General features: G+C 34.8%; 1 protein-coding gene across 3 annotated transcripts in view; it reads left to right on the forward strand.

Moving 5' to 3' along the window:
* The window catches only part of LOC149782009 (uncharacterized), a 158,920-nt gene that overhangs the window by 130,181 nt on the left and 4,109 nt on the right, over positions 1-24,630 (forward strand). For all 3 annotated transcript variants that reach the window (XM_089933411.1, XM_089933413.1, XM_089933412.1), the window contains exons 18-20: positions 647-734; positions 7,793-7,996; positions 13,404-13,442. In XM_089933411.1, the coding sequence (XP_089789537.1) occupies positions 647-734; positions 7,793-7,996; positions 13,404-13,442 (331 nt within the window). The remainder of the gene's footprint in view (positions 1-646; positions 735-7,792; positions 7,997-13,403; positions 13,443-24,630) is intronic.

The following is a 24,630-nucleotide window of genomic DNA, read 5'->3' on the forward strand; positions in this document are numbered from 1 at the left end:
GACTTGGCAAAACAGTTTCTTAGGTTATGCCATGTCAGACTTTTGTGCAGGGTGACATCCAGAGTAACAATGTGGTTTTTATAATAACCATGTGGAAAAACCATTTTGTGCTTTTTTACAATGGGTGAGCCAGTTTGATTGAACTTGATTGGATCAATTACATATAACATGCCCTACCAGATTTATTTCCAAAGTAGTTCCATTGGAATGTTGTGGCTTCTATAGCAACTAGGTAGCAAACCCCATTGTCGGCATCTTCTTTGGAATGGTTGAGCCAGTTTTTAATCAGACTTGGTAGAAAAGTTTGATAGAATATTTTCTGCCAGAAATTCGTTCAGGATGGTTCCAATGGCATGTGTAGCTTGAATCAAATAGCAGCCAGTGAAGAAAAAGCTACTGTTTTCTGCATCAGAAAAGCTGTCAGAGCTATTTTCAGTCAAACTTGGCAGGAACTATTTTTTATCTTAAGATGCGCTCTTCCAATATTTGTCTGGACTGGAACCCTTTACAGTGGTGTGATATCTAGAGCAGCCAGGTAAAAAAGCCATTATGAGACAAAGTTTGAAATGTATTTAAGATCTAATAAGCAACCATTTGATATTTGTTCTAGTAGAGATAAAATAAAAACATTCATTTTATTTTCCAGGACAGAATAAGACAGTTTGGATTTGCAGGGAGATTTAGAGGGAAGTGGGGATCCTATTCTTTTGGAGAAAATTCACAAGAATCTGTGGGTAAATATAATCATTTACATCAGATTCCTGTAATTTCACTTACTTATATATGCATCAGTTTTCTTGGATTTTATGAAAAATTATATTTTAATCAGTAATAAAATTTGTACACTTGGGATAAGCTGCATTATCTCTCTACAATTTGTGATTTTTAGCAAGCAGAAAATCCAGGAAAATTGGTACCGTATAGAAATCACTGAATTGACATTATGTTATGGAAAAAGCTTCATGAAGGATGAATTAGATGCAAGGGACTTTTTTCTGCAAGATACTGCATATTTGTGTTTTCTTATTCTCTTAACAGTCAAGCACCGTATTTAAAACTAAGTGACCAGTATGTTTTTAGTTATACTCATTACAAATATGTATTGTTGAAACTCAGTATTAGTTCTGTTTTGATTGATTTGGGGGAAACTGTCTTTTGGAGCTTTTAAACCAGTTTTGTAGCAGGGCGTGAATTTAGCACATACAGGCAGAATGCAAGTTTATTTTATTCAATACAATTTGAGATTTTAAGCCCCCACATCCTTTTGCACTTATGTCATCTTAAAATATATCATGAATCTACTTTTCAAGGACCAATTCTATAAATAATAGGTACCAATTCTGTACATCGTCAGTATCAGTAAGTTTACATTTTTTGAGAAAGGAGAGAAGGACAGGAGGTTCTTTTGGGGCAAAACATTTTAATTGGTTCATGTATAATAATAAGGATTGGATGCAAATGTTAATGGATCATAATTCTGTTATTTCCAACTAATGTAGAAATTAACCATTTTGCTCCTGTACAGTGGTTTTTTTTTTATAGGACTGTCATTTCAGTTGGTTGAAGAGTGATGTTAGCAGAATTAGCTTAAACTGCGAGATAAATTACTTTAATAAAATTATTATGTCTAATAAACATTAAGCTCAATATGATTAGTCATATTCATTTCATTAAAGAACTTGTACCCCAGGTTCACCCAACTTTGGAATTCCTTGGGTACCATTACTCTTCAAAGAACTGAAGTTGCAGTCCAGAGTTTGAAAAGTGTGGCCACTAGATTTGTGTGTGGAATTTCTTGATAAGGAAAAAGGCATCAGAGTGAATATATGAATGTAGTATGAATAAAGCCAAATGATTCTGAACTCAGCAACAATGTCAATATGGGCTGTAAACTATGCAGGATATTCTTGAAAATATGTCCTCCATTGTTCCTGTCAGTGTGCCAAAAACAGTACCACAGCATTGATTGATATGGCAGTATGGCAGTAAGATTTGCCCCCCCCCCCCAAAGATATCTTATATTGTTGGACTACCTATATGTAATGCACCAGTAGATCTTAATTGATGCCATTTCTTTAACCTATTGGATTTAAATGATCAGCATAGACACAAATATAAATAATGCTTCTGCATCATACACGATGTTCAGCTATATGTTGACTCAGTTCCATGTTATATTTTCAAATAAGTCTGTACTAGATGTATTGTTGGAGTTTCTTCATTTCAGTTGTACTTTCGATTGTTAGCAAATTTCAAACATCCAGTGCTGTTTCAGAACTTATAAACATATATGTTATTGACTGGTGGAATTGATTGGTAATTTTTTTCTGGCAAGTTTTAAAAAAATAATTTCAAAAATGAGCTTTAAAAAAAAAAGATATGAATTTTTTCTTCATATTTTAACACCAGTTAAAGGAAAACATTATAACCAACATTCTTGTTGTGCTTTCAGTTTTAGTTACCTCTTTATGCTTGTTGAGAAGCCTCAGCTTCGAACAAATGGGCCCCTCATTTCTTTCAACTTTAAGGGGTGAAAGTAGCCAAATATACTAAAATTCTAGATGCAGCCCAGTTCAAGTAGACTATTATTAAAAGTACATAAATATAAAGTAGTTTTCTAACAGTAGCAATCAAAGGTTATGCACCATACAAAGTCTTTCTATTAAAATTTTTGCTTTGATCATTTTTGCAGTTTCATGATGGCAGTTGAAGATAATGCATGCAACATGTATATGTTCACTGAAGTTTAGAACAGTGCTACTTTGGATCTGTGCATACAACAATGCTTCATAGAGTCTAAAATATTACTCATGAGGATTGATAATGCTCCAATGACTAGTTCTGTGCATTTGATGTGGACATTCTCTGAAAGTATTTTGTTTTTGTTTATGCTGCAGAAATACTGTTGATCCTAATGTTCAGATGCACATTTAAAGATTTTTTCTTCATTTCAGTATTTTCAGGCAAAAGACAGCTTTCTGCAGTTAAGTTTATGCTATGAGCGTGATGAAAATAAGTCAGATTATCATTTCTTTTTCTGTAATATAGCGTAGAAGTAGTTAGGATTATTAACAAATAATATTATTTATGCAAACAATGTTTTCATAATACATGTAGGTGTTAGTATAATGGTTTATTTTTTATCAATATGATCATTTCCAGTAAATTTTCCATAATGAAAACTGAACCCACCCCATCCCCCACTCACTTGGCTGTTTCCAACATTTTATTGAGGTAAGGGGGCACATGGTATGCAATTTAAAACTTTGATGTAGCCCAATCAAGTTTTATTCAATTCATATTTCATTAAATAACTTTATCAGTTTGATTGCATTTCCAGTATCAAAGCAGAGAATTATTAGCATACCAGTGTGACAGGCAGCAATGTCATCTGAACTTGCTCAGTAAGAATTTAAAGTTTAAAAAATCCAAATTTATACTTAAATATTGTTTCTTAATTTAAAAAATTAATATGGAGTTCTGATTAGTTTCAGTAAAGAAAATGAAGTATATATGATCATTTTGCTATTTTAAAGTGATATCATACATGTCAAAAACAGACCTAGCTTCTCCTGAGGAGGTAGACATCCTATTGATAAAACCTGATAGGTGAAATTGATGAGAAAAATAGTTCTTTTCCTGGAAGGTGATATACTATTAGTAAGCAAGTTCAAACAATTGCAAGTAAAAGTTGAATTTTGTGAGTAGAGATTTTTTTGCAATGCAAGTAGGAAATCTTAAATATTTAGGCCAGATCTTGTTTACATGTTTTGTAGTTTGTGTCCGAAATTCAACTTTAATTATTACCATTTATCAGAAAACCCAAAATCAATGGATGAACCAGATCCTAAGGGAAATGCTGCATTATGATGAAGATGTTAGTTGTGATGATGGTGTTGGTAGTTGATTGTTGATCTAATTTCTCCATATATAGGGATAAAGTGTCAGCGAGTATTTCAACTTCACATCATGCTTTTCACTTGAGTTTTTTGTTTTAAAGTTCTGCAAATGCTTTTATATTTGAACAGCTTTTCAAGCTCATTATTCTCTAAGCCTAATAACGAACCATAAACTGATAACCTTTATTCATTTTACTGTATGAAATTGTTTACAATGGTTACCTATTACGTTTTAAGGAATGTATTGTGGTGATGATTGTAATTTTCCCACCTGTAAACTATTGTGGAATTTTAAATTTGTATTTGTGACTCTTCTGCATTTATGTCACAGTTTCTAAGGCACACATTTACAAATAGGGATCCGCATTATTTCAAGCTAAAAAACAACAGAATTTTGATCTTTTATTTTGTCTGCTGCTAGAAAGACTTGTATTTCTTATGAGTGTATACAATCCACTCCTTCTTCATGTAGGACAAACTTACCCAATTTACCGTATAAGTTGGGACACCGTATTTGTTGGGACACCATAAATTAATTTTAAAAATAATTTTTTTGTGCACTCTATGTTCTGGAACACATTGTTATTTTCGAGTCGTAAGTTGTGAGACACCTTTTAAATCATTCGAAAATTACATGTCGGAAATTGCACTCCAGCTGAAATGTTATTTTAAAAGATATAAAACTGTACTTGAGATAAAACTCTTTAATCCACTGCAGCAGCATCTCATCAACACAACCCTTCTCCTGCACATGTACGATCTATTCTTTTGGTACATTAATATTTTTTTGTATAGCTTTCTCATACCGTGAAAAATTGTTAGAGGCAACACACCACCTGAAGCAGAAACTGCAAGGACAAAAGTCAGATTTTTTCAAATCTGCACTAGTCTTGCTAATTCTCAGACCTCTGATGCCCATCGTATTGTCAGTCCATCCAGGAATGCGATCAAAGTACAATAGAGTTTCATCCATGTTAATGATCATTTTGTCAGCGAAATGATGTTTCTCTTCTGGCCTTCACGAATTCATCACGTGATTTTATTTTCTCCAAATCTTCTGGATGATGCTGGGTCATTGATGTTCGCGCACGAAGCACTATATTGTGTAACTTTAAAAACTGTTCCATTGTTTCACTTTATTTTCAAAAATTTTCGTGAATAGTGGTGAAAAGGAACCAAAGTTGGCTTCCATATCTCGGCCATCTTTGTATATTCAAAACTAAAAAACTAAAAAATCGGCACACTTAAAAGAATCCATAGTTGGCTTCTGAGGTCAGCTTGCTTTGCAACAAAATAACCTTTGTATTGATATCCTTTAAAAAAGAAATTCGGCTTCTGAGTCCAAAGTCGGCTTCCGACATCGGCTTGCTGTGTAATAAAAATAACCTTTGTCTTTGATGTCCTTTCGGTAAGTTCAAAAAAGTTTACTGCTGGCTGCCAGTTGTGTTTATTTACCACCAGGGCTTCTATGTGTTTGGCATCTGTAATAATAATTAATACAAAGCTGCACTGATGTCTGCGGGTAAATAGTAATGATACTTTTGTAACCCGAGCCGGCGAAAAGATTGTCACTTGCAGTCAAGTGAATTTGTTTTCAAATAATCATTTTTATTTGCGAGATACTGTCATACAGTAGACCTGGATATAAATTAATCTTGGCTATTTTGCACCTAACACCATGCCATGCGTGAATTTCCCTCTCGTTTGCGAAATCGTTTGCTTCTCTTCTGGCCTTCACGCATTCATCATATGATTTTATTTTCTCCAAATATTGCTGGGTCATAGACATCTGTGCACAAAGCACTATATTGTGTCACTTTAAAATTTGTTCCATTGTTTCAATTTATTTTCGAAATTCGCGTGAATACAGGTGAAAAGGAACACAGCTTACTTCCATATCTCGGCCAGCTTTGTATATTAAAAAAAAAAAATCAGCTCACTTCACAGAAACCATAGTCAGCTTCCAATGTTGGCTTGCTTTGCAATAAAATAACCTTTGTATTGATATCCTTTACAACAAAAAAAAAAGTAACCAAAGTCGGCTTCTGAGATCGGCTTGCTTTGTAATAAAAAAAAAAACTTTTGTCTTTGATGTCCTGTTGGTAGGTTCAAAGAAGGAGTTAACTGCTTGCTGCCAGTCGTGTTTATTCATCACTAGGGCTTCTATGTGCTTGGCATATCTGGTTACAATTAATACAAAAGAGCTCTGGTGTCTGCGGGTAAAGAAGTAAGGATAATTTTGTGACCCGAGTTGGTGAAAAGAATGTCACTTGCACTCAAGTGAATGTGTTTTCAAATGACAAATTTTTTTTGCGACAAACTCCTACAGTAGACTTGGATATAATTCAATCTTGATTATTTTCCACCCAACGCTGTATCATGTGTGAATGTCGTCTTCAAGATATCGGTTGACTATTTCCATCTTGTTTGCGATTTTGTTGGCTCCAGTTTTCAGTCGGATAACATGTTCAAACCTTTGAGCACAACCACACACAACTGTTAGTGTTCATGTCAATGAACAACGTGGTATGTGGTATCGGACATAACTGATACACGCTACAGTATGGAAGCATATGCCACTTCTACGGATTTCATGGAAATATTTTATTCTTTAATGCTCATGTTGAAAAAAGGAATAAATGATAACACAGGTTAGTTTTTTTATTTTAATTATCAATTAAGCGTTTTATTTATCTTTTTTATTGCAACGTGCATGGGGGGGGGCAAGCACAAATGCAATACAAATTTATTTCGTTTCTTAAGTCTTGGGACATATGACTAAAGTGAAAAAATGTTTCACCATAAGTTCTGGGACAGGAAAAAAAATTATTATTTTATTGTGTCCCAACATATGCGGTAAATACAGTAGTTAACATTCTTGTTGAACGATTTGATTTTACCAAGAAAATACGTTGATTTAATTTCTTTGAACTATCATTAAATTCTAAGACAAGCATAATGATGTAATTTGAAAAGATGATACAGTATCAAGGTCAGTTTTTTTTTTCTTGAAGATAAATTTTTCTTTGAAAACTTCATTAGGTAAATTCTTGAAAACTTAATTGAACAGGAAGATAAAATTACTTTAAATTTCAACAACAAAAGCATGAAGCCTTATAAAAAGCCATTATCTAAATTTTTGACTTAAGGTAATGTAGATTTGTTCTATTGGTAGCTAGGAAGTTTGCATAGTTGATAAAAAATTAAAATAATTGTGTAAAATTTTTATATATATATAGTGATCCATTAATATCATATGCAGACTGACAGTAGGCTTTGAAATTTTTTTAATAGTCCTTTGGTTCAAAGTTTGTCATATAATTTAGTTTTGAGAGATGAAATTTTTCTTAAACTACTTCAGTTGCGTTACTTTAGATAAAAATAAAATGCAGTGTTTGTCATTGTACCTATTTAAGTTAAGTTTGCCTTGCAAGGGAAAGTAAGCATTTGGGAGAACTGTTTATAAAACTTGAGGAATGATGAGCAATTTGCACATACATATTTCCCAACCTCTTCCACATCCCACCCATCCCACTTGATAGAGATGAATTTATTGTAAAAAGAAGAAAAGGTACATAACTCTTGTGTTTGTAAAACAATTTGTCAGGATGCACATCTGATAATTATAAACACAATATAAACAGAGTTTCACAGCAATCCACTACATTCTGCAAGAGCAGCTGCAGTCACAAATTTTGCAAGATTTAAGTCAGAAAGGTCAGATATCATGGGAGCAAAGATTTTTCAGTATCTGCCTCTTTAGGGGCTAATTGTGCAAATAAGTGACAGAAGGACAGGCAGTTGAACATTGGGATTATTATATACCCCCACCTTTAATAAAATATGAAGAACATTTATTCATGTCCAAATAATACAAGTCGTATTTCTTGCAGGTTCTCCACTGGTTACAAAGCAAGTTAAACCAAAATTGAGGAAAATCCATAAAGTCAGCAGTGTTGAATCAGATTCTGAGGGTGAAATGTCCCTGGAAATGATTGATGAACCTATAATGAGTGATTTGCTGAATAACACAGACTCCATTCTGGAAGATGTGGAACTGGTTCTTGAGTCTTTGGAAAGTGAATCCCTTGATGAAGGTGTGTGTGATATATTGTATTGTGCACCTGTAATGAATTGTTCTCATCGTTCATGTTCATGTAAGTATACCTCCACTTCTCCAGCACCCCACCACTTTCCCATGATGGAGATGAATCCTTGGTAAAATGCAACAAGCTTGGCACATTGTACTTGGCACATTGTACATGGCACATTGTACTTGACAGCTCAAATTATGATCCCATCATTAACAGCAGAAGTTCAGTATTTGTTCCTAATTAATCTGACCTCAGTGTATTGTTGAAAGGAATAATAATGTGGAGAATTGTCAAATCTTAAATGTTCAACAAATTTAAGGCATTTTGCATGGTTGTATGCACATATGTCCTATTATTTGTTTGTTCTTATAAGGAAAAATATAAAAACAGCATTTTTATCATGATGTAGAACATTTACAACCAAATTGCATTCATACTTAACTGATATGAAACAAGTCCTGATAGTTATCCCGTGCACAAGCAGGGTGTGGAGTCTGGACCACTGCCCTCTCTCCCCCCAGTTTTAGCCCTGATGAGTTCTCAGTAATATATTGTACTATTACTTCAGATATCCACTCACTGTATTAAAGAGGGGTAATTAAAACTTGAGGTGTGTATTACAGAACACCATGCCATTCTTTTTCTTATTTGGAATATATGTGTCTTGTGATGAATATCTGGGTTGGAAAGAACAATCTAGCCACAGAAATTAAATAGCTAGTCCTATGTAGTACACGTACAGTATAACACTTGTAGTTAAAATTGAACAAGTGTGTGTGTGTGTGTATGTGTGTGTGTGTATATATATATATATATATATATATATATATATATATATATATATTCATCCTCATGACTGGATCATTACATAGTTCATAAATGCAAAATTTACTCTTTCTTTTGTTTTTTTAAAAACAAAAGTGGTTGTCAACTGGAATTTGTCTAAACCTTAGAGGATTACTTTTCATGTTTAAACAGGAAGATGAATTTAGACTGTTCAAGAAAAGATCAATACAGTGTGCCTCTTGTCAAGTCAGTACATAAGTTTGTTCAGATTTCTTAAAGTAAAAGTGTAAACATATTGCAAAAGAAGTTGATCAACCTTCTCTACATGTACTGAACATACAAAACTTATTTTTAAGCCAAAATTGACCTCATCTTCTGATTCTAACATTTTATAATACAATCGTCACTGCACTGATTTCAGCTGAACATCTGCTGAAGCTAAGTCTTTATTAGGGAGAGACCATTTAAGTTTTTAAAGGGTATGTGTATAAAAAAGGATATGATGCAATTCCTTGCTTTTCTTGAAACAAACTTATTCTTTGAAGAATGAAAGTATACAAAATACCTGTTGGAAATAATAATTTAGCCCCATAAAACTGAATGGACAGTCCCTTAAAGTACAAATGTACTCAGAATTGAACTAACTCATAGTTGTGTACATGCATATTCAATCTTTGTAACTTGGCCATTACTGCTTAAGGGGTACCTACCCATTGATAACAACTTGGGTATTAAAATGGGCAACCTTGTACCAGGTAAAATGTTTAAAGAAAACCAAAAAAAAAACATGTTTCCAAATTTAGATCAGAGTCATCAAGAGTGAGCGAGACACAAAATAATAATTACAGTTCGAGGCTTGTATCATGTAACTATTGGCTGCTGCACATTTATTCATTGTTAGACCTCCCAATTTCCTTACTTTTTATTTATAGTAACTGTGCATGAAACAGTTCCCAAAAACCAGATGGGTTTATAGATCATGAAACCATGTGTCACAGATTCATTCTATTTTGATGCATACATGGCAGACCAGTCTATATTTGAAAAAAAATGGTGCCAGATATCACAAGAGGTTTCTTTCGATGTGACTCATAGATGTTATATGACCAAGAAATGTTAGGGATTTTGTTAAACTTAAAAACATGTTGCATCTGGAAAAGGACCAATCATTAGTACTTTACAAATTTTGAAAGAAGAATTCGACAGTGATGTAATACAGTTTTTATCATTTGTGGACTTCATTCACAAATCTTAGACATGTAGACTAGTTAAAGTGAGTGTTATGCATAAATGTTTTGTAAATTTATTATACTCTCATAATAAATTCTAACCCACATGGATTTAGCCAATTCATGACAATAATTGTACCTGCAGATCCTGGTAAGTAGCAAAAATAAATGAATGTTTTTCAGTTTTCTGTAATTGTGGTATGTAATATACAGATTGATCTATTTATGCTCAGGTTAAGCTTTTTTTGCAACATATATTAGTAATACCTACACTTCTACTATCTTTCAATTTGGCATGTATGAACCTACAATAAACCAGTTGAGGTTCTAATTTAATACAATTTCCATTTGATTGGGTGCCTGGGTAACCAGTCATTAGGATCGACATGTACCCGGTAGAAGTTTCCTAAAATTTTGACATCTCTGCTAAATATGTGGTTTGCATTTAAGTGTAAATTCAGTGTTTTCTTTTTTGTTGTTTGTGTTTTTAAACAAGCTGCTGCTATCTGGAATTTAGTTGTCCATACTTCAGAGAATTACTTTTCATTTTTAAAAAGTAGGATAAATCTACACTGTTGAAGATAAACTCAACAAGGTGGACCTCTCATCAGGTCAGCACATAAGTTTTCTTAATGTATAAAATATAAAAGACTTTTAAAATTAATTTTAGTTGTCCATATTTATAATCGAAAAAAGATTACTGATTGGTGACAAGGTATTTTATTGCTAATGATTCATGACATCTTGGTCTTTCCATTTGTGGCTTTCATTTATTAGCTGTTCAAATGTCAGTTAGTCTTGCCAGTCAGCTGCTTCACAGTGGAGATGCCTTCAGCATAGTGGCCGAGGCATAATTGTGATTTGAATATTGTATTGCTCCATTGTTGAGCGAAAGTAAAGGGGATTAAGTCCCCCATCACGATGTGTGGGGTTCCAAATATACTTGTGAACAGTACTGTATCTTCCAATAATGACCATAATATATTGCTAAGTTTCACAGTTGAGCATTAAAAACTGCTTCTTTGTATCCACCTGTAAGAGAAAAAGGACAGTAACTCTTACAAAACTCATAAGAGCACACAAATTTGTCACTATGTGCATTTTTGGATGATTATTTTAATATGTACTAAGTTTAACTGCAGTCCATAAAAAACTGCAAGACAAAACTGCATGACTAGTTTAAAGAGGTCAGAAGTTTAGAAAAAGTCAACCAGGTACCTGTCGATAGTAATGATCGGTTACCCGGGTACCTGATCATAAGGAAATTATATTAACTGTGTACCTGAACTGCTTTGTTTTAAGTTCATACATGCCAACCCCCAGAGAGGTATATAAGTAATTATTACTGATATAAGTGGCAATAGAACCACAATCTGAGCATAAAAAAGAGTAATCAATATATTACATGCCATAATTACAGAAAATCATTTGAAAAAATGTACATTTATGTCTGCTACTTACCTGGATCTGCTGCAGTTGATTAAAAATTTTGTCACAAATCAGCTAAATCTATGAGGATTAGTACATGAATGCAGACAAAAACAAAATGATAAATTATTTATAAACAACATTCACTTTAACTCCTCTACATCATATGTTTAACTTTTTCTGAAAAGTCATAAAGTCAAGTCCACAAATTCTGAATGCTGTATTACATCACTGTCAAATTCAGTCAGAATTTGTAAAGCACTGTTGATTTATCCTTTTCCTGATGCAACATGGTCTTCAGTTTAACAAAATCCCTCCCTTCTAACTTTTTTTAGTCACGTAACATCCATGAGCCAGGTCAATAAAGCCTGTTTCATTAATATTTAGCATGATGCTTTTTCATTATAGACTGGTCTTCTACTTAAGTGTTGATCAAACTATAATGAATATGTAACACATAGTTGCAAATTAAGAAACCAGTGTTTACTTGGAAGTGTGTCATGTACAGTTGTTATAAATTGAAAATAATTGTACATAGCCAACTGGTCGCACACGTTGAAAATATAAGATCAGTAGACAGAGGTCTAGAGTTGAGAAAAGTCACATGACACGAGCCATCACCAGATATAATCTTTGATCTGAGCTTGGAAACATGTTGGGGTTTTGGGTTCTTTTTTTAACATAAATCAAATGGGTACCCTATATCTAATTATATTATCTGGGTAATTATAAATGGATGGGTACCCAAGTACCTGGGTATCAGTGTTGACACCTTTAGACTAGTGCTAATGAGATTTTGTCATTCACAACATTAAGCTAAATGACAAGAATGGCAACAACTCCAACAAAAATTGCATGAGCAAAATGATTTGTCAGTATGTCCATGTTGAGTTGATGCCTCAGGACATTCCATCAATAGCTACATGTCTTTGACTAATTGTCACAAGAAGAATTTTTCATACACAGCAGTAAGCTAAAGACATAAAGAGCAGAAACTGTAAAGCAAACATTGCAGCAAAAAAATAATTGGTAGATATGTGCATCTTTAGGTATTATCAAGTTTCATGACAATCTATCAAAAACTGCAGGTTTAGTTGTACTAACATGATTGTGCCATAAACTGCTACAAGACAGTATGGAAAGTAACTCTAAAAAAATATTGTAGGTGTAAAATGATTCATTGATACTTGCATCTTCAGGTGATAACCATAATATTCACCCTATTTCAAGCCCAGTCTATAAAAAAATGCAGGACTAGTTGTGCTAGACAGACATTTGGATGGATAGACAGGAGGATTACTATATATATATATATATATATATATATATATATATATATATATATATATATATATATATATATATCCCAGCTCTATAGCAGTAGGAGTATAAAAACCTAATTAATGGTTTAGAAAACAAAATGAGGGACAATCTATCAGAATTAATGGATGCTGAGGAGGGTAGTAGAATATCATTGAATTCTGTCTTTATGAGGGTAAATATTTATCAAGGATCTGGCAAAGAGACCTGTATACAAAACCTCCTTCTAAAATTTGGTTTGTTTCTGGATTATTTGCCCATCAGCATAATAAATTTAAATTTTCAAATATTTTCATATTCATGTTCTTCCGAAAGAATGAATGATTTCTTGTACAATCCACCCAACCCTTTTATAAATGCATTATTTCATTTGAATCTGACACTGAATCCATCAAATATATTGATCTATCACATCAAAATTATAAAATATTTCTGAGTGAAACATGAATGTATTCTTTTTTCTGTTTTTGGTGCTGAACTTTTGCGTGGGGAAACCAGTATGAACTGTAAACCATTTGCCCAAATCCATAACTTTCTGTGTCTAAATCTGGGTTTTGTTTCATTGCTATTATCAATCACATTTTCAGTAAAATTTATAACAAATCTGTGAGAGACCTAACTCAGTTGTTTCTTTTAATCACATTCAGAGTACATTCCAATCAAAGGAAAACAGAAGAAAGGAAAAGGTAGGTTTTACATTTGTATTCAAATATCTATCGTCATTCGCCGCATAAACAAGTTTTAAATAGAAATATGGCATCCACGTTTGTTGTTTGATTTCAAACATTTACTTTGAAGTTCTGTCCTTACAGGGTGGTAGATAAATTTCACATAAAGCATATTGTGACTGTCATTCTACGAGTAGTTGCTCCTGATTAAGTTACAATGAGCATTCTAATGGATTGTGATCCTCTAACTGTTTATATTTTATATTTATTTCCTTAATTTTAACTAATTTTGGTGTAAAGCCTTACCTTTGTGATGACTTAGATTACTCTGATGATCAGCCAGTTTTTACCATATTTTATAGAGGGGCCTGGATCAATTTAAAATGGCCATCATATTGGTTGTGAGTACTTGAGCATTACATTTTTTTTTTCTTTGGCATATAATCTATCTTTGACGATCAGCTGATTTTGAAAGTATTTAACTTTTGTTCTCTTTCTCTCCTTTCCCTCCTTCCTGACCAAATCTGAGGGTATATGTAAATATATTAATGTTTCAGCAACATAACTTTACATTGCTCTGGTTCTTTTTTCACAAACCTCATATATGCCTTATCCATGAGAGACAGAATGCCATTGACTTCAGTGGAGCTGAAAATTTTGATTTTCCTTTTTGAATGAGAAGTTACTTTGACTGGCCCAAGTTTCGCAAGACTTCAGAGATTGATTACTCTTGAGGTCACAAATCTTAACAATAAAACAAGTTCTGTGATGATGGTAGGGCAGCTTTTTATTGGTAGCATACATGCCAAGTTTTCTGGAACCAAATCGGAGATTTCTGTTCAAAATCAGGGAGATTGGGTCCAAATCAGGGAGATTTGCGTAATAGCTATTTTTCTCATAAGTTTAAGTGTGAAAATGCAGATCGTACCACAACTAAGTAAAATAACTATAATGAATAATAGTTGCTGAACTTTATTAATTTTGTTATATGTTATTTTCTTAATCTCACAAAAAATAATTTAAGAATCTTCACAAGAATCACTGTGGTTCACAAAAATAATGACACACTGTAACATCAATTACTCAAACAAACTTTTTTTTTCTCAACATGTTGTTGGTTGTCTTTTAGTCTTGTAGAAAAGCTCTTTTTGCAGCGATACACAAACCATTTGAAGGTCTGAGCTCAAAACAGTCACACTTTTCATTTATCTTATATGATATTAGTGATGACACAATTTTTCCACATAAATTTTCACGGTGGTCTGTCTGAATCTTCCTCAACATGCTGAAACAGTGCTCAGGGTCTGCATTGGCAAGCTGAGTGCTGCCATAGAGAGCTTCACTAGATTTGGGAATCTGGGTTTCTTCAAGGGTGTGGAGACTCTGCTCATGTCTACCCAGAAGACATCCAATGGTGTTTCTCCCTGAGTGAAAATGGGCAGGTCTGAGGCCGGGGAGAGCTGGAAGTCCCTGAACTCATCTTTAAGTTGACACTGTTTGTCAGTTGCTGTAACCAGTCTGCCACTCAGTTGAAGCAGAGCTTCTACTGAAATCTCCAATCTCCTCTCAGGATTCAGATAATCAAGGGCATTCAGGGTCTGATCAATAAATGGAAACTTAGCTAGCATCTTTGCTGTAACTTCTTCATAGAAGGACCTCACACTCCTAAAGAAGAAGCTCAGCTGGGCTGGAGAAATGTCGTCTGGGTTGCTGTGAACGAAACATCTGGCTTCCGTACCCACTGCTAACAAAGAGTTGTCATGCTGGTTTTCTGGTGACATAAAGTTGACCTCTGTACTGCTGGCTGATGCAGTGATAACACTCGTCTTCACAAACTTTAACATGAATTTCCGTAGAATTCGTTCCATCTCCACATGGAAGTATCCCACCAGCCTGGAACATGGTGTTAAAGTTATTCAGTAGTTCCATGATGTATAGAAGAAAGTGATATGTCAGTTTCATCAGTGGGTTTCTCCACATATCTGTTCACTCAACTCCCTGTCTTCACAGCATCTTCATGGCTCTGGAAATATGACTGAAGAGATGACCACTGTTGATGGAAGCATGCAACACATTTCTGGAGTGACCGCCACCTTGTGCTACAATGCTTGACCAGTTTGTACTCCTCAGTGTTGGTAAACTCTAGGAATTCTTTATACACCTCTCTACGCTTGGAACTGTAAGTGAAGTGATAGTAGGTATCGACCAGAAGTTCTTCAACTGGGACAGCCAGTTTCTTCAAACTATTCTGTGTACAGGTACTGGCCAAATGGCAGATACACCCAAAGTCAATTACATTTGGTTGCTGTTCATGAACTCTAGAGAGGATGGAATTTTTCTTTCCATCCATTATATTTGCATTGTCACTGCTAAACCCTACTAAGTTCTTCCATAGAATCTGTCTGTTTGTTAAGACTTCTTGAAGACAGTTGAAAAGGTTTTTACCAGTTCCAATATTGTAAATGGGCATAGCCAGGAATTTGGTAGTAACTCTGTAAGTGTCACTGTCAAACACCCTTACAAGAATTGCTACACACTTTCACTGAGAAAGTGTTTTCCTTGCATTGTAAGTTACTTGATTGTCATACATTGGACTCAGTGCATTGTTAACAATGTTTGTTACCTTAGTTCTTTTGCAGCGAAATTTCTGAGCAGTTTGCAAGTCAGGAAACATAACCTTACACAGTTCACTAAAATAATCAGCAACCAAGAATGGAAAATTATGCTGTCCACAAAGTTAGCAAAACAGAACCTCTGCTTTAGTGTCGCTGTCTACTGATGTTGTTGCAAACATTTGTGTTACTTTATGCACATTATGTGACGATTTCTCATTTGCAATGTGCTGCATATTTTTCAAGTGCCTTGTAAGATCATTTTTTCCCCCCACTAGAAACGTTCAAATGTGTGTTGCAAGCTGTAAAGCATGCAAAGCTTTCTCCCTTTTCAATACTTTTCTTATATTTAAATTTGCCGATCTAAACACTGTTGAACTTGCAAACATATTAATTTTTTTTTTTTTGAAGGCATATTTTCTATCGAATTCGTTAGCAGACGTTTTGACATGACACCAGAATTATTTTAATAATCCCTGAAGTAGTTGTAGGAATATATATCAATTTTTATGTATTTGGTGATTCGCCTGTGGCGCAGCGCACTATGTACTGTACAACAGCAAAGGCCAATGATATTCCAATTGTGATGTTTCTCCTTCCACTGCCTTATTGCTCCATGTGAACAAAAGTAGTTCAGAATATAATTATTACATCCAAGGTTTATTTCTTGAATTGACAGAAAATACAGAGAACATTCCGATTGTAATAAATTAACTGATGGATTACAGTAGTCATGAACAGTGTATTGAATGTTGTTTAAGCTGGAAATACCTATGCTTGGCATTTTTTTGTGATTTCGGGAGATCTTGTCGGCAAATCATTAGATCAAAAGATGAGGTCAAAAATCAAAAGACTCCTGGATAATTGGGGAGACTTGGCATGTATGCAGTAGAGATAGCTCATTCTATGTGTTCACCTTAGATGATAGAAATTTTTTGTTAAACAATGAAGTATGACATTGAAAATGATCAAGATTGTTCCAGTTTCTTATTTGTAAAGTGGGAATACATCTGTAATGTATTCTGGACATTTTAATCACTACTGATTATCAAACCTAGGTTCTCTATTTTTCTACAGGGAATTGGAGCTTACTTAGGTACATGCTCATTGTGCAGCATCCTAATATCATTTTTTTAGCAGAGTTGTGATCTCATAAATTATTAATTAAGTCTCACCAACATTCCTTTCTATGCAATAACTTTCTAGGTATACAACTTTATTTTGATGACACTTTAGTTGTGCGTGATTTTTCTGCATTTAGATTGCATCATCTTGTAGTAGAGCTCTGGCCCCTGATTATTGGACCAACCCACTTTTGTTTCCACAAAGTAATTCCCTTAATTCTCATTGATACATATATAACTGAAGTGAAATTTGGTTATCAGCTTACAGCATCATCACTGGATGGAGCATGGTCACTGAATTTAGTATCCACATTTAGTGTGCAGCTTTATATTGAGAATACCTTACCTGGGTTCCACTGTCAGTGTTTGTCATCATCAGTAGTGTATTCCTGTACCATAATTAATTTACTGAATCACTGGGTATTTTTATTGTCTCCTTCCTTGCAAAACTTTTCTTCAATACTTCCTGCTTGAAACATCAGTTCCTGGAATTGGCTTCTTAAACATAAAAGAGGTTAATGTATAAAATCTATTCTCTTTAGATTCCTACAGACTTCAACAAAACAAAGCCATGGAGAAAAAGAACATCAAAGAGGAAAGGAGATTTATTGAATTACCTGAGCCTTTCTGATAGTGTCCACACACATTGTTTTTAAACCTTCAATAACTAATATGAGGAATGACATGCACTTAATCTTCCACAGATCAGTCCTTTGTTATATTGCTTCCACCACATCAAATTGCCATTATATAATAATCTTTAAGTGGTTGTTTCATCTTTTATTGAACTTTAAAAAGCAGCCATTTCTCCTTGATATACATTCCCCAATCACTTTGACGTTAGGTATATAAGCCTGCTACCTCATTAATCCAGCCCTACTAAAAGACTGAAATCATTTTTTTCCTATCTCATGTAGACATAGAGCAATAACTCTTGCCCATTACGTCCCATTGCCACCAGACGGTGTCACTAGTTTTTAAACTTCGCTGCAGAACTGAAAACACATACACTATACCTCGAACAATCTAAAGCCATCTTAATGTTAAAACTGGACCATCCAGCGTTAAATTTGAATAAATTGTGTTGGACAATCATTTTTTTACTGGTTGTATACATTGTTTTTACAGGTTTTTCCAAATTTAAGTGACTTTGTCACCTTTACAGACTTCGTCTGTGTATGACCATGTTACAATTAAAGTGTTTTGATGCTTGGAACAAGTGTAAGTCTTCAAATTTAGCATGGCTAGTGTGACCTACAATCATCTATAAACAGAAACTGGCAAAATTCCAAAGTAAGCTGGTACACCAAACCCCCAACAAAGACATGGTTGTTTGTTTGTTTTGAACAAGAGTAAATAAAATACAAGTGGTATTGTTTTTAAATTTATTGCGCCCAGTATTTGTTTTAAAAAATGAAGTCATCTCTTTGGTGGCTCTCTACAGTTTCGCATTTTGCATAGGGGTTAGGATTTTAAAAAAAAAGAATTTCCCTGGCTTTCCTCACTGGTTATACTGGCTATTTAAAAAAGACCTTGTATACCTTAGATATAATTCAAAGAACCTTTAATTCCTTTTATTTTGATGTATGATTGATGGGTGTAATGTGGGTTATAGAGTATACAGCTTGGCCTTACTCCAGATGTGCACCTTTCAGAATCGTGCTAGCTGTACTTGGTCATTTTCACTTCCTGAACTTCAGAGGTAAATTGTATAAAATAGAGCCGATAACTGTTTTTACATTTGATATATTTGGTAATTCATTCATTGCCCTTTCAGAAGCTGGTATTGTATAGTCTGACAAAATTCATTTTCCCTATTTTAATAGCTGCTATGGATAGTGTACTTTAGACAATTCAGGCTGATTTTGTTAGCACAAGGGAGCATTCATTTTAGTTAGCAGTATGTTTAAATCGTGTACAATTTCCAAAAGTACAATATCCAAAGAAATATCATCCACATTACATTAATGTAGCATAGAGGTATGCCACCATTCTCTCCACTGTGCATGTTTTAAATGCAAACAGCTTTACATTACATACGTCACTCTCTCAAAAGTACATACTAACTGAGCGCCCCCTGTGCTATAATTACAGAATCTTCAACACAAATGGAACAAAGCCAAAAGTGACTGATAAGAGTAATATCTATGAAATATAATGAGGATTGTTTTCATTTGCATTGTTTTATCTTGAATCAAAATATATCAAAACCTTGCAATCCATTAAAGTGATACACCGATACTCCTTCTGGCACTGTGTTGTTGCTGACGATCACTGATCAAAGTCATGAGGGATATGGGACTACAACTGTATGAATAGAATAAGTCACCTTCTTACAGAATTTGATATTGAGACAGTTAACTTTAAATACTTTAAACACATTTCACAGTTTGCTGGTACATTAATACCAACTGCCTCATCTGGAGTAGATGCAAATTTTATCGGTAAAAACTGGCATACAGTATAAAAGAACCTCAGATGATCAACAAAAGAGATTGATTTTCACGCACAATTCTGGTCATTTACATTTTACTACTAGTTAAAGTCATCACTAAGAATAGAAAATACTTTTTCTTAAAAGTACAGTCCTACATGTACATGTGCTTAAATTGGCCTAGATTTTGGTCAGCGTGACAAAACTATTGCCTTGCTGAGGCTACCAAAGGAATGAGGCTGTTCACAGGGAAATAAAAACAACTTTGAACCACTAGCATTGTTTCTGTAACTTAAGTGTTGTAAATATGTGTGACTTGTTACTTAATCTGATTTAAAAGACCTCTATTTTTTTTTTCTTCTGCAACCTGGCATGACTAAATTATAATTTTTATTGTGCAATAACAATGACATTTGCTTGGAAAGAAACTCCTCATTTTTAGTCTGATGCATAATCATTGTTCCACAGTATATTTGTCAACTAATCCCTGATATCTCAGAAGCTGGTTATGTCAACAGTTTTTTATATATAACCCTGTCGTAATTGAGATAACCAGTTTGATTTTAGGTTCTCCTTAGATAATTGTTCAGATTTCAGAAAAGAGTACAATACCTGATGATCTTTATATAGAGTGAGAAGCAATAATAGTACCTGAAGAATATTGAGTTTTGAATCTGCTAACTAAATTGCAGGAGTGCAGGGTTATTTTAATTTAGTTGGAAATAATTGGATGAGAAAAATAATCTGTGTCAGAGTTTGCACCAAAATAAGGAAATCCCATTTGCAGGGTTACATTATTTGTCTCCCTACGAGGCATAGCCATAACCATATTCTATACTGCCATCACCCAGGCCGACTATATGCCAGCAAACCAGCCAGCAGTGCCAGACTTCCATAATTCACTGCTTATCCAAATGGAAGAGTTAGTGACATTTTCAAAGAGGATGGAATCGAGTCGTCATTGCCACCTGGTATGGCTTATCCAGAGCTGCAAGCAGAACCAGGTTAGGACTCTACACACAGGGAGTGTAACAAAGCTCATGCAAGTCAGCCATACAAGGCTGCAGTCGGGGAAATTGATAGTGTGTTGCCTACTTCAGAATGCCCTCCACCTCCTACTATTACTCAAGAATAAAAAGTTAAAGCATTGTTAGATTTTGACAAGGAGAAGAGACACAGTCCTTTTGGCTTCTTCCCCAATTGCTAAAATTAAGGAGATCATTGACAGGCTGTTGGGTAGAATCGATGACCCAGGGAAGTCTTAGGCTTTCTTTTCAGAAAGCCAAGTACCTGTGACATTCTCATCTCACTGGTACAAAACTCCAACTCTGTCAGTACTGATCTCCTTGCCCTTGCCAAAAATCTATGGCAGTTCACTTGTCCACTCCACTGTTGTATAAAGTGGATAAAAATGTGTTCCATGCCTTGTCAGAGCTAGTCTGGAACATAGTCATTATGTCTTCCATGTTAGGTTTGGCCTCATTGGCAATTTTGTTTGAGTTACAGAGAAATCTGGCAATGACCAAGCTTGTGAGGCAATGGCCAGGATTGCTAGAGTCATTAACCGAGTAGCTGTCCATTCCATGGCTAATGCTTTGTCTGCTTCAGCCAGCTGAGACATGATACAGTGTATATCTGTGGTCCATTTTGCTCAAGCCTCATCATACCCTGGCTTTATGGATTACTCTATTTGGGTTACCATTGCTCTTTTGGAGGAAAAATTGAAGTTTGGAGGCAGGCACCTCAGGAACTGTCCCTTCATCATGCTGCTCAATCCACACAGTCGTTTCAAAACAATCAGCCCCAGCCACTGCAGAAGGACGATAAGCAGACTAGGGACAAAGGATCTTTTCAGTAAAATGTGCAATATAGATTCCAGCCCAATGCCAGGAGAAAACAGTTTAATCAAGTTAGAAAATAACCATAGATTTGCGACAAGAACAGGTTTCTCTGCCTTCAAACCTTCTAATTCTAGACATTGACCTAACCTCCACACTGCCAGCAGAGAGCCTTCCTGTGGGCGGTATCCTTGTGCAATTTCAGGCTCATTGGATCTCCCTATTTCCTCAGAATGAATGGGTGATACAGTTCATTTTGGAGTACCGGTAGTTTTGGATTTCATTATCCAACCCTTACCCCTTTCCTCCTCTCCCATCTTCATGTATGTACTGACAGGCCATGATAAGGAAGTCTTTCTACTACAGGAGTGATGGTTACTCTTCGAAAAACAGGTGATGGAGCTTGTGCAAAAAATCACAGGCTATTTCTTATTCAGAAGGCATACGATAAGTTGAGGCTGATCATCAAACTGAGTCGCATGAACTAATACATTTTGCCACTGAAATTTGAGATGGAGACAGCGAGATCAATCTATTTCACCATCAGACAGGACGTGTGCACCGTCAGTCTCGATCTGACCAACACATATTTTCACATCTCTGTTCTCTCCCCCCCCCCCCATGTCATGAAAATTTCTCAGTTTTGCTTACCGTGACATGGCTTATCATTTCAAAATTTTACCCTTTGGCCTCAGCATCTGCTCTTGGGTTTTTACTAAGGTTGTGACTTGCATTGTCACCCTCTTTCGATCACAATGAAAGTCTTACAGATTTTTGCTAATATTTGTGTAATTGGGAACAGGTTTATTATTGAACTAATTTACAACATTTGATACTTCTAGAGTTGGACTGAAATTTGTACAAAATATTCTTTGAATTTTTAATAAATTCTGTGAGATCAGATTTTTTAAAAACTGAAATCCTCCATCTTTGATGAGATATGGAAATAGGTTTTCTCTTGGATTCACTTTTACTATACATTAATAAGTTGCAGATTGTGTTTAACTCATTAACCCCTGGTGCCGCGTTTACGCATCAGGAGGTAGTAGCATACTGCCAAGCTCTGCAGCATCAAGGTCATGTATGATACACTAAATTAGGTGGTATTATAGAAAGGTAGACACAGAGATCTCGGAAACACTTAATTACGCATATTTTGACACCAATTTTTGATCTGGGACGCAGAAAATCACAGGTGGGAGTCCTCTGTACGCATATAATAGGTGTTCGGCAAAATTCAAAGACTTGCCAGTCCTGCTTCTGCCACCTGCTTTGTGGGAAAATGTGTTGATCAGTTAGCTGTGCTGATATTTACAATGACAGAATTCAATGACTGAAAGACCCCTTGATCTACATACATCAAAAAGAACATGATACAATAGCTGGGCGGTAAGTTCAAAGGCTTTGACTGGCGGCCGGGTGGGAAATGTACTGATATTTACAGTGACTGAATTCAGAGTCAGAAAGACCCAGAGATGTACATGTGGTCATTTATAAAAATACATCAAATAAAGAACTTTAGCTTTCGTTATTGTGTTCATTTCTGAATGTATCGGAATAAGTAGTGCATGAGAATCAAGACATGTTGAGACTTCGACAAAATGCCATTCGTAAATTTGGATAAGTATTTTGGGGTTAAACGGCAAACTTATGAAGATTGTAACGAGATTCAGAAGAGAGCTAGAATTGATAGTTCGGATAGGACAGTAGCTAAGTGTAAGAAAGTGTGTGATGCCTAGCTTAGTATTTGGAATATGTCCTTACTTGGATTGACAAAATTCAGTATCACTCTGATGGATGAACAAGAGCTATTTAAAAGGTACATTGACTGACCATACTTTTTAAAAAAATTCCCCTCATTTTAAGCCCACTTAGTTCTAGTGTTGTAGCGAAATGTATTCATCAATACGTCAGTAGCCAGGCCTAGCTTTAATATCAATTACGTTGACAATCAAACTCTTGCCCGTTCACAAGCATATGTTTTAATAGCTGATTGACCATTAACCCTTGTTCGAGTAAGCTAGTAACTATCAATTTCCTGCATGATATCTTTTGATGATAAAACATACAAACATGTGTTTTAAGATCAGAATCGGTGATCTGGATATATATTAACTGCCATATTATACTCTATTTTGTCATAAAATTAGTTTGAAACTGTAAGTGAACCAGTAGGCCTAACGGGAAATAATGGCAGACTTCGCTAAGTTTGGGATGTACCTGTTTATTAGATTGTCTGTTTTCGTAAATCATCAGGCAAATATTTTCAGAAAATATACAAATCATTGAAAGCAAAACCAAAGTATTATTTTGTTAAAGATTTAACTTTAAAATGCAAATTATGTAGGTCAGAAACGTATGGGACAATGCTATGTTGTGGAATTCGCGTTGTGAGATGCGCTTTAAGGTCTAAGCTGTTTTCCGACTTGACACGTATTTGCGAAAATCCAGGGAAAAAACAGCAAATCAGATACTATGTAACCATTGCCTAAAATTACTACAAGGACGTAGACAAGTAAATAAACAATTAATTTGCAATCCTGTCAATGGACTGTTGTAAAGAAGCTATATTAAGGTGAGTGATTACAGTACAAAAACCTCTCCATCTAAAAATAGATGCACTCAGGTCTGTGTTGATTCTGTAGGATAGACAGGACTGCAACTTTTGATGGTGGGACTCATATTATTACGAAAATGGGAGTCCTGGACTCCTAGTTTTAAAATCCTAGCGAGACCTCGGGTAGACAGCTGTAGCTCTACAATGATACCAAATGATCTGGAATTTCTAATTGCACTACAAAATACAGAGGAAAAAACTTCATTTTTGGACCTGATTATTTTACACCTGAAATTCACCCATGGTAATAAATAATTGATTTTGTGTCCGGATTTTATACTTTTTGGTCTTAGATCTAAGGCAGACCAGTCTGAACTGCACACGGACAGGCAAACCTTTGCATAAAGTAGGATAAGATGGGCATTTGGAATAAAAGAGTTGTCTCGATACGAAAATGATCGGTCCGTTAAGGAAAGAAAAAAAAACTCCTACTTTTACCCTTCTGTTCATGCACAGGCAAAATAGCTAATGAAAAACAATGTTTCTAACACAATTAGGCATTAGGTTAATGCAAAATCTCTTAGAAGTCGATGTATTAGGATGTATTCAGAAATAGCCCCCAAAATGTGTTTCCTACCCAC

The sequence above is a fragment of the Sinohyriopsis cumingii genome, chromosome 15 (assembly GCF_028554795.1).
Source record: "Sinohyriopsis cumingii isolate HCF-2022 chromosome 15, ASM2855479v2, whole genome shotgun sequence".
NCBI classification, from domain to species: domain Eukaryota; kingdom Metazoa; phylum Mollusca; class Bivalvia; order Unionida; family Unionidae; genus Sinohyriopsis; species Sinohyriopsis cumingii.